The sequence below is a fragment of the Bolinopsis microptera genome, chromosome 5 (assembly GCF_026151205.1).
Source record: "Bolinopsis microptera isolate Bmic1 chromosome 5, MBARI_Bmic_1.0, whole genome shotgun sequence".
Lineage (NCBI taxonomy): Eukaryota > Metazoa > Ctenophora > Tentaculata > Lobata > Bolinopsidae > Bolinopsis > Bolinopsis microptera.
Genome location: NC_087076.1, coordinates 22,327,069 through 22,338,624, shown reverse-complemented (window position 1 = coordinate 22,338,624; position 11,556 = coordinate 22,327,069). Strand labels below are relative to the sequence as shown.

Here is an 11,556-nt window from a genome sequence, read left to right as displayed (position 1 = left end):
TGCCATGGATACCATCTGGACCAGCAGCTTTATTAACATTGACGTCTTTTAGAATTTTTCGGATTCTGCTGGTACTGAACTCAATGTCGTTTACAGAATCATTACTGTAGTCAAAATCAATATCATAGTTACTCGCTTCAGAAAAAAAAAGTTTTTTGCACCTGTATCAGCTCTTCGTTGGCGAGGTTTCCCAGCTGAGGAACTAATATAATATATTACCGATACTTGATGGTGCTACTCCCATATAATAAACCTTGTGCATTAAAGTTAGTATAGAATACTAATACTAACTCCATTTAGCAAAGACTTCAAAATGAAGATCGAAGAAGTAAAATCAACAACTAAGACACAGAGAATTGCCGCTCATTCTCACGTGAAAGGACTTGGAGTAGACGATAAGGGTGTTGCTTTGCAGGTTGCTGCAGGTCTTGTTGGTCAAGAGCTTGCAAGAGAGGTTCGTTTGTCTTCATTCTTTCAAAGTTTACTTTTAGTTTTTACACCAGTTCTAGTATAATTACAAGACTCAAAATTTAGGGACCAGGTACAATTCTATTTTTATTTAGAGATGACATTATGCAACATGGTACTATTCCATGTTACTCCATTTGTTAATATAAAAGGAGTATCAAAGTGATACACCCATTATATAGCTCTAATTAACCACCACTCCCCGGCCCCCCCCCCTATCAAGGTGATACCACCATTATATAGCTCTAATTAACCACCACTCCCCCCTCTATCAAGGTGATACCACCATTATATAGCTCTTATTAACCACCACTCACCCCCTCTATCAAGGTGATACCCCCATTATATAGCTCTAATTAACCACCACTCCCCCCCCCTATCAAGGTGATACCCCCATTATATAGCTCTAATTAACCACCACTCCCCCCCTCTATCAAGGTGATACCCCCATTATATAGCTCTAATTAATCACCACTCCCCCCCTATCAAGGTGATACCCCCATTATATAGCTCTAATTAACCACCACTCCCCCCCCTATCAAGGTGATACCCCCATTATATAGCTCTAATTAACCACCACTCCCCCCCTCTATCAAGGTGATACCCCCATTATATAGCTCTAATTAACCACCACTCCCCCCCCTATCAAGGTGATATCCCCATTATATAGCTCTAATTAACCACCACTCCCCCCCTATCAAGGTGATACCCCCATTATATAGCTCTAATTAACCACCACTCCCCCCTATCAAGGTGATACCCCCATTATATAGCTCTAATTAACCACCACCCCCCTATCAAGGTGATACCCCCATTATATAGCTCTAATTAACCACCACTCCCCCCCCCTATCAAGGTGATACCACCATTATATAGCTCTAATTAACCACCACCCCCCCTATCAAGGTGATACCCCCATTATATAGCTCTAATTAACCACCACTCCCCCCCTCTATCAAGGTGATACCCCCATTATATAGCTCTAATTAACCACCACCCCCCCCCTCTATCAAGGTGATACCACCATTATATAGCTCTAATTAACCACCACTCCCCCCCTATCAAGGTGATACCCCCATTATATAGCTCTAATTAACCTCCCCCCTATCAAGGTGATACCCCCATTATATAGCTCTAATTAACCACCACTCCCCCCCCCCCTATCAAGGTGATACCCCCATTATATAGCTCTAATTAACCACCACTCCCCCCCCCCTATCAAGGTGATACCCCCATTATATAGCTCTAATTAACCTCCCCCCTATCAAGGTGATACCACCATTATATAGCTCTAATTAACCACCACTCCCCCCCCCCTATCAAGGTGATACCCCCATTATATAGCTCTAATTAACCACCACCCCCCCTATCAAGTGATACCACCATTATATAGCTCTAATTAACCACCACTCCCCCCCTATCAAGGTGATACCCCATTATATAGCTCTAATTAACCACCACTCCCCCCCTATCAAGGTGATACCCCCATTATATAGCTCTAATTAACCACCACTCCCCCCCTATCAAGGTGACACCCCCATTATATAGCTCTAATTAACTTTCCCCCTATCAAGGTGATACCCCCATTATATAGCTCTAATTAACCTCCCCCCTATCAAGGTGATATCACCATTATATAGCTCTAATTAACCACCACTCCCCCCCCCCCTATCAAGGTGATACCCCCATTATATAATAGCTCTAATTAACCACCACTCCCCCCCTATCAAGGTGATACCCCCATTATATAGCTCTAATTAACCACCACTCCCCCCCCCTATCAAGGTGATACCCCCATTATATAGCTCTTATTAACCACCACTTCCCCCCCCCCTATCAAGGTGATACCCCCATTATATAGCTCTAATTAACCACCACTCCCCCCCTATCCAGGTGATACCCCCATTATATAGCTCTAATTAACCACCACCCCCCCCCCCTCTATCAAGGTGATACCACCATTATATAGCTCTTATTAACCACCACTCCCCCCCCCTATCAAGGTGATACCCCCATTATATAGCTCTAATTTACCTCCCCCCTATCAAGGTGATACCACCATTATATAGCTCTAATTAACCTCCCCCCCTATCAAGGTGATACCCCCATTATATAGCTCTAATTAACCACCACTCCCCCCCTCTATCAAGGTGATACCCCCATTATATAGCTCTAATTAACCACCACTCCCCCCCTATCAAGGTGATACCCCCATTATATAGCTCTAATTAACCACCACTCCCCCCTCTATCAAGGTGATACCCCCATTATATAGCTCTAATTAACCACCACTCCCCCCCCCCCCTATCAAGGTGATACCCCCATTATATAGCTCTAATTAACCACCACTCCCCCCCCCCCTATCAAGGTGATACCCCCATTATATAGCTCTAATTACCCACCACTCCCCCCCCTATCAAGGTGATACCTCCATTATATAGCTCTAATTAACCACCACTCCCCCCCCCCCCTATCAAGGTGATACCCCCATTATATAGCTCTAATTAACCTCCCCCCTATCAAGGTGATACCCCCATTATATAGCTCTAATTAACCACCACTCCCCCCCTCTATCAAGGTGATACCCCCATTATATAGCTCTAATTATCCACCACTCCCCCCCTCTATCAAGGTGATACCCCCATTATAAAGCTCTTATTAACCACCACTCCCCCCCCTATCAAGGTGATACCCCCATTATATAGCTCTTATTAACCACCACTCCCCCCCCCTATCAAGGTGATACCCCCATTATATAGCTCTAATTAACCTCCCCCCTATCAAGGTGATACCCCCATTATATAGCTCTAATTAACCACCACTCCCCCCCTCTATCAAGGTGATACCCCCATTATATAGCTCTAATTAACCACCACTCCCCCCCTCTATCAAGGTGATACCCCCATTATATAGCTCTTATTAACCACCACTCCCCCCCCCTATCAAGGTGATACCCCCATTATATAGCTCTTATTAACCACCACTCCCCCCCCCCCCCTATCAAGGTGATACCCCCATTATATAGCTCTAATTAACCACCACTCCCCCCCCCTATCAAGGTGATACCACCATTATATAGCTCTTATTAACCACCACTCCCCCCCCCCCTATCAAGGTGATACCCCCATTATATAGCTCTAATTAACCACCACTCCCCCCCCCCCCCTATCAAGGTGATACCACCATTATATAGCTCTAATTAACCACCACTCCCCCCCTCTATCAAGGTGATACCCCCATTATATAGCTCTAATTAACCACCACTCCGCAGGCATGTGGTACCCCCATTATATAACTCTGATTAACCACCCCTCCGCAGGCATGTGGTATTGTAGTGGAGCTTATTAGAGCAAAGAAGATGGCTGGAAGAGCAATTTTACTTGCCGGACCCCCTGGTACTGGCAAAACCGCCCTTGCTCTAGCTATTGCTCAAGAACTTGGCTCAAAAGTTCCTTTCTGTCCTATGGTTGCTTCTGAAGTTTACTCTTCTGAGGTTTGCTTCAAATACATTAACAATTTTTTAATACTGCTGTTATATTATTACAAAATGTAATTTTACTTAGCCGAGTGCAAGTTCGCATCATTGTTAGTTTTTGTAAGGGGCCTCACAGCTCTAGAGATTTTGTATTATAACAGAGAGAAGTGTATCCAGATATTAGCTCTGTACTTTTTTGTCAGTTTAATAAGTATATCAGTCCTGAGTAATGATCTACATATTTATACTTAATGTTAAAATACATTGTACATTGTACATTGTACTTCATGTTAAAAACCTTGAAATAAACAGTATTCTGTGTCCCAACGTTTGTCACAATTAGATTGTTCGCAGGTGAAGAAAACAGCTGTGCTGATGGAGAACTTCAGACGAGCAATTGGGCTGCGAATAAAGGAAACTAAAGAGGTGTACGAAGGTGAGGTGACCGAGCTGACCCCGTGTGAGACTGAGAGTGCTATGGGAGGCTACGGTAAAACTGTACAGCATGTTATTATTGGAATGAAGACTGCAAAAGGAAACAAACAGCTCAAGGTAAGTTAGATTTTTGATTATAATTCAAACGTTCTACAAATTGAATACTCAATTCCAATATTTGTAATATGAAATTATTGGGTTTTGCAGGACCTGGAGACGATTTGATATCTGGGTTAAGATGTTTTCAGTAAGGCTTTATTTAATAGCTTGCTATTTACCTAATACCTGGGTTTACCTTTACCCTGCCTTATCCCCCGTGGTATAATTGACGATATTACTACAGTAATCAGTACTATATTACTTATATATTACTTATTACTTATATATAATTTATATAATATCAATCATTACTGTGACAATATTATGTTGTATCTCTATATCAATAACCACGTACCTAAAGTACCACAGTAAGCAATAGAGGCTGTATCACGTGGTTTGAAAGATACAGAAGTGTACACCTCCATCCCACACTCCCCATTAGTAAAGTGTGATCTGGCGACGTGACCCCCCTCACACACTATCTCCAGTGAGAAGTTGTCTATCTTCTGTAAAGACCACACTACCTCCTCCTGGTCAGGAACCTGCTGGAATGTGTAGTCCCACGTGCACATTCCAGAGTGGAGAACACTGACTCTGCTAGTAGTGGAACTTAGTACTGATATCATCACCAGGGTACAGGAGTCATTACACAGGTTTAACATAACATGCTTTTGTTGGGTGTTCCTGACTCTCAGTTGGAAGGGGGTGGCTTGTATATCGTGTTCTATGTTGTTGTTCTGGTGATCCTTATCAACTGGAATCCAAATACAAGTGTCAGTTGCAGTAGTACACTTGCTAATGTCACTTGCTGCACCTGAGTGTGTTGTTTCTCTATTACATCATTAATTAATATTAACCGTTAATTGTATTGGTGGTGATTATTTAAAATGATACATCTGTGGACCATAGTCTGAACAGGATTAAGGGATATGGTCAAAGAAAAGTGACCTACCTGGTAAAGATTCCACAAAATCCAACGTTAAAATTATCCAGTAAATAAAGTGTTGTCTAGTAGCCATGATCTGAAGAGTATTGGTATTTTAGATAAGTTAATACACAACTACATAGCAGACAGGTGTAACATAGCGACCACTTTAACGCCGTCTTATTTCGCCTCTCTCTTCCACACTCAACCACCACTTAAGCGTTTATCTATGACACACCCCACAACACTTACCATCATCCTTGATTACACATCTTGATTCCACTGGCATCCTCCCACAGGACTGCCATACCCCAGAGGTAGGCAAAGCATTCATATGCTATCCTCTCGTGGGCCAACCAGGCCCAGCCTCTCTTAAAAAAAAAAAAAAAAAAAAAAAACTACATAGCGAATACAACGGGTATAATACGATGGGTGATAAATAATCAATCTGGACGAGGTTTACAATCTTTTGCAGCTTGATGTGAATTCTGATGGGGAGGTATTTATTGACACGTGTCTGACATTATCAGTTCAGCTGATGGGGAGGTGAGCTGCAACTATTGACCTATAGAATCCCAGAAACACGTGTCAAAAAATATGTCTCTAATTCCTTTCCTGATAAGAGCCTTTTCCTTGTTGCATCAAACGGGATCAATAAAAATTTACCCAAGAAAACAACTATGCGGCTCATAAATAATATTCCAATCCAGATATTTACACACATATTGGAGAATTTTAAAGAAAATATTGGCAAGTAAAATGCGAAACTAAGTTCATCACATCTCTTGGCGATGTTAGCAATGCCATTGCCCGCAAATTCAAAAGCGAAGTACAACAAATAAATAATAACGCTCTTTACTGATGTCTGAAAATCCTAGGCTCGGGACCTGAACTGACGATAGATGACGGCACTAACTTTATAATAACATCAACCGGTTGCAACTCAAACGATTGTATTTATTCGAATTATGGTAGCCACGTTGGGAAATGTTCAGCTGTAAATTAATAAATGAATGGTCGGGTCCACTGACCACTTCAACCACTGACTGGGGAATTGTAGTATAACCAGCTGCAACTTACTTAGTTTTTATTGTTTCAATATAACTAGATATAATATAATAACGAGATATAATTTGCGGAGACTGTTCAGCTAGGGCACTGGAGCAGAAAAGTGATGTCGTAATGTCTATCTGTAGATTAATAATTGTAAGGTTAATTAGTTTACAGGTGTTAGTTAGGGTAGTTACTGAGTGAACGTCGTGCTGTACTAATTATTGACAATAGAGAGAGACAAACGGATGTTGGTTTTCTTAAACATTTTTAATCGAGTAATTAAAAAGTATTCATTGAAACTGGAGCGAATTTCAGAAATGACTTTGATCGTTAGGCCGGGTTGAGTCCACAGAGTATTAGAGTCCACGAGTATCAGAGTCCACAGAGTATTAGAGTCCACGAGGTTCTTGTACTTCTTCCATCAAGATTACTCCAGACATGTCAGCTCTGCACCCAACCTGCACGTGTTGGTAATATAACCAGCTGCAACTTGCACGTGTCTACTTCATACTTTTTCATACCTTCGGGGGTTATTGAATTCACACACAAAAGATAATTTAGGTAGGAATTGCTAGTTCAAATACTTTTAATTAATGTCATGGTACTTGGTAGTAAGGTAGTCTGATTATATTAGGTTATATTTATATAATATATAATTAAATATCCCTAGATTATTGTTGTTCATATGATTTCATATAAGTGTAGAATGTGTAGAATGTGTAGAATGTAAAACTCTGTTACCCTGATGACGGAGTTTATCTAATTTGTCAGTCTCTATCCATCTCTCAGTTCGTTCTCAGCTGTTGAAGCTTGAATATTATAGTACCTGATATTCTGATACATTTACCAAGATGCTCGGATTAGTTAGAGTGCGAATATTTCTAAACATCTGAGAGATAGGACCTGTAACTAGGTTCACTTACATAGCTAAGACCTAGCTGCTAGGTATCAGCTATGTAAGAGTTGTGAATATTTCTTAGTTGTGATATTTAAGGACGAGAACCTAGTTACATTGGTCAATATAAAATGTCATGGAGATATCTAGGTTAATGGTATGGATAATAACTTCAAATTGAGGCTATTAAATAAGATTGTGATATTTTTATATTTGTCCCTGTTTTTTATCCTCCCTGTCCTGAAAATTCCTGCTAAAATAAGTTACTACTAATCACTACTAATTAGTAATTAGTAATTACTACTAATTACAACTATCATTACCTAATTCTATAGATTTGATCCGATAAGTAAGGGAAGCGTTATCATTCTCCTGAAACGCCACTCCACTGTAATCAGCTGTCCAAGCTTCACATTTATCAGGGAAATGAAAAGTGGGTAAAGTCCTCCCTCCTACCCCTTCATAATGATACTTTACCGTAAGAGAAGAATTACTCTTGATAAAGGTCCACGTTACAAGCCGTGTTGGGTCGTGCTTAAGTATCCCCGCTTTCAAGTACCACACACATTCACCGTACTTATTGTTGTAGTCCGCTACCTCTACATAACAGCTAGCAAAGCTAGTGATCGTTATATCTATCAGCAGTAGCGGGGTGTATCGTATTATAACGTCTGATCTTGTAGCGGTGTAGAGGCTAAACCTTACTTTACTCCCTATATTACTTTCTGCTGTTACTTCCATTTCAATCTTACTCTTCGTAGTCTGGATAGGGATTACTTGTTTCTTTTCCACCGACCACCGGAGTTCCACCTGATAACATTGTGAACGTTAATGTAATAATGGGTAGTTTGACGGTTTAGAGAATTTAAAGAATTTAGTAAATGCGGTGTTTTATTAGGTGGAATCCCATAAAAGGTAATGACTTTCAAAATAAATCAGATTAATAAACCGAGTAAAAGTTTCAAAATTACCTCGTATCAAAGTCCGGTAAGCTAAGGAAGCATTATCCTCGTTTAGAAACTCTAAATAATCCAACACATTCCTCCTAGCTTTGCAGTTACTGTTATCTGACACACTCCATCCCACCATCTCTGCGTATGCTACCTTTAGAAACGTATCTGTTTTGTAGATTCCCCAGATTATTGGCTCAGGAAATACCTGTGAGTCGTGTAAGTACTTGTACTTACCCCAGCTACATTCTCCTTCCATTGCAATAAAGCAGGTCTTGTCTGCCAACATTGTAATGGTGATGTTCAGTTGGAGAGGGGTATGTTCCGTTGTTGTGTTGGATACCTCCCTTATCTTCCTGTATAACCTGAAGTGTATCTTGCTTCCTCTGGTATTATTTGCCCTTATTTGGATGTACGTACTTTCACTTTTAGTAGTAGTCGTACTTTCACCGATATATGTAGGTGTCCCTCTTTGCACAGTGGTCCAACCTTAGAGTGGATACGTTTAGTGGCGACAATCAGCAGCAAGATGTGTGTGGTTCAATAAATCAGTGTTGGAAGCATCATGACGTTTAGAAGCACAAGATGTCTCTTACCTTCAGCTGTTTGAAGCAACAGTAGCAGCATTCCTGCTACCATCTCTATAACTCTCTTATTAAAGAATCAGACTGCCATCAAATGCAGCGAAGTCTAACAAACATACAGTGAAAAGGTGAAATATGAAGGAGGGGAGAAGATTTCATTTTCTCCAAGTTGAACATCTGGTTCATTCATTTGTCTTGAAGTTGACTGTGTGAACAATAGCTAGACCTGACACAACATTGTTAGCACCCCCCTGTTAGCAACATTGTTAGCATCCCTCGTGTTTAAATAATCGTATTTACTGTCGCGGTATCGCGGTGCACAGTGACCCCCACTCACAGCCCACTGTGCGGTGGTGGGTCCATTGTAAATTTATTATTCGAATAGCTTCCAGAGACTTCGATATCTGTGTTAAGGTGCCGTATTAAGGTGCCGTATTAAGGTGCCGTATTAAGGTGCCGTATTAAGGTGCCGTATTAAGGTGCCGTATTAAGATGCCGTGTTAAGGTGCCGTGTTAAGGTGCCGTATTAAGGTGCCGTATTAAGGTGCCGTATTAAGGTGCCGTATTAAGGTGCCGTGTTAAGGTGCCGTTTTAAGGTGCCGTGTTAAGGTGCCGTATTAAGGTGCCGTATTAAGGTGCCGTGTATGCTTAATAACCACGTGATCACAACAGTACCTACTTTTCTAGTATCGAATATGATATAAATTAGTCCTACCTTGGTAAACAATAACCCTAATATAGCAACATTGTTAGCATCCCTCGTGTCTAAATAATCTTATTTACTGCCGCGGGTCCATTGTAAATTTATTATTCGAATAGCTTCCAGAGACTTCGATATCTGTGTTAAGGTGCCGTATTAAGGTGCCGTATTAAGGTGCCGTATTAAGGTGCCGTATTAAGGTGCCGTATTAAGGTGCCGTATTAAGATGCCGTGTTAAGGTGCCGTGTTAAGGTGCCGTATTAAGGTGCCGTATTAAGGTGCCGTATTAAGATGCCGTGTTAAGGTGCCGTGTTAAGGTGCCGTATTAAGGTGCCGTATTAAGGTGCCGTATTAAGGTGCCGTATTAAGGTGCCGTATTAAGGTGCCGTATTAAGGTGCCGTGTTAAGGTGCCGTGTTAAGGTGCCGTATTAAGGTACCGTATTAAGGTGCCGTATTAAGGTGCCGTATTAAGGTGCCGTGTATGCTTAATAACCACGTGATCACAACAGTACCTACTTTTCTAGTATCGAATATGATATAAATTAGTCCTACCTTGGTAAACAATATCCCTAATACCTTCAGATATCAGCAGTGATATTAGAATACATGCAGTATTTATCAAGGGTACTTAGGTAGTAGTTACCTGAACTAACAGGAAGTGCCCTGTAAGAAAGTGTAGCACTATCAGCAGCAGTTACCTGAACTAACAGGAAGTGCCCTGTAAGAAAGTGTAGCACTATCAGCAGCAGTTACCTGAACTAACAGGAAGTGCCCTGTAAGAAAGTGTAGCACTATCAGCAGCAGTTACCTGAACTAACAGGAAGTGCCCTGTAAGAAAGTGTAGCACTATCAGCAGCAGTTACCTGAACTAACAGGAAGTGCCCTGTAAGAAAGTGTAGCACTATCAGCAGCAGTTACCTGAACTAACAGGAAGTGCTCTGTAAGAAAGTGTAGCACTATCAGCAGCAGTTACCTGAACTAACAGGAAGTGCTCTGTAAGAAAGTGTAGCACTATCAGCAGCTCTGAAGTATATCTTATCGTACTCTGCTCCCCACACCCGACACTGCGCTACTTCTGACTCACTAAATCTAAACCTCCACCTCCCCTCCCCATTCCGCACTATTATCTCTGTGCTTGTTTTGGCAAATGTCCAGATAATCTCTCTACTTGGTTCAGCACGGTCAACAGATACTTCCCATATACATTCCTCCTCAAATATCTTCAAATGGCTGGTTGTTGTGGTTACTATGGTAACCACGACTATAATGTCACGTGTAGTACCACGTGCTGATTTGTAGATATCAAACAGGGTCTTTGTTCTGGCTCTGTTCTCTACTTTTAGCTGTAACGGTGTTTCTTGTATGTTGAAATCAGTGTATTTCCCTCTGTGTATTGGTATCCAGCCTGTTACAATACGGTTACTGTTGTTTCAATTCAGTACAGGTTGTGATAGTAGAAATCCCATTGTCTTCAAATAACTAATACGAAAAAAACATAATTTAATAAACTTTAATGAGCAAAATAAAATTGAACGGTTTGGTATCGTGAACACAGTTACCATTTTAGATAATGAAATATACTAACTGTAAAAAACTTACCGTTTTGAGCGTAGAATTGTTGAAAACAAATAAGCAATATAAAAAGTCGCATTATACTTGATATTTAAGATACGTTTTCTAACAACGGCGCCATAGGAATCATTTCTCAACTGAAAAGTGAAATAAAGAATAAGATTGAGAATAGTAATAAGATTTAGTTAAATTAGGAGCGCGTCAGGACGCATTAGTGCGTAGTAAATGCGATTAGAGATCAAAGGCATCTGTTGTTCTAGAATTCTAAGTTTTTCGTTTAACACCGACAACTGGAACTCTAATACTATTAACTTATTACACAACTTATTAAACATCTGACCCTTGAAAAGGGTAAAGCTCTTTGTCTCTTTATCTTATTCTCCTCTTAATAACAATGTG

General features: G+C 40.7%; 1 protein-coding gene across 2 annotated transcripts in view; it reads left to right on the top strand.

The window, feature by feature from the left end:
• The first annotated feature begins 300 nt into the window (after positions 1-300).
• LOC134815804 (ruvB-like 1) overlaps positions 301-11,556 on the top strand; it is a 17,402-nt gene continuing 6,146 nt past the window's right edge. For both annotated transcript variants that reach the window (XR_010160297.1, XM_063824392.1), the window contains exons 1-3: positions 301-454; positions 3,788-3,961; positions 4,298-4,495. Coding sequence is in view for 1 of the 2 variants with exons in the window: in XM_063824392.1 (XP_063680462.1) it covers positions 314-454; positions 3,788-3,961; positions 4,298-4,495 (513 nt within the window). In the remaining variant the exon portion in view is untranslated. The remainder of the gene's footprint in view (positions 455-3,787; positions 3,962-4,297; positions 4,496-11,556) is intronic.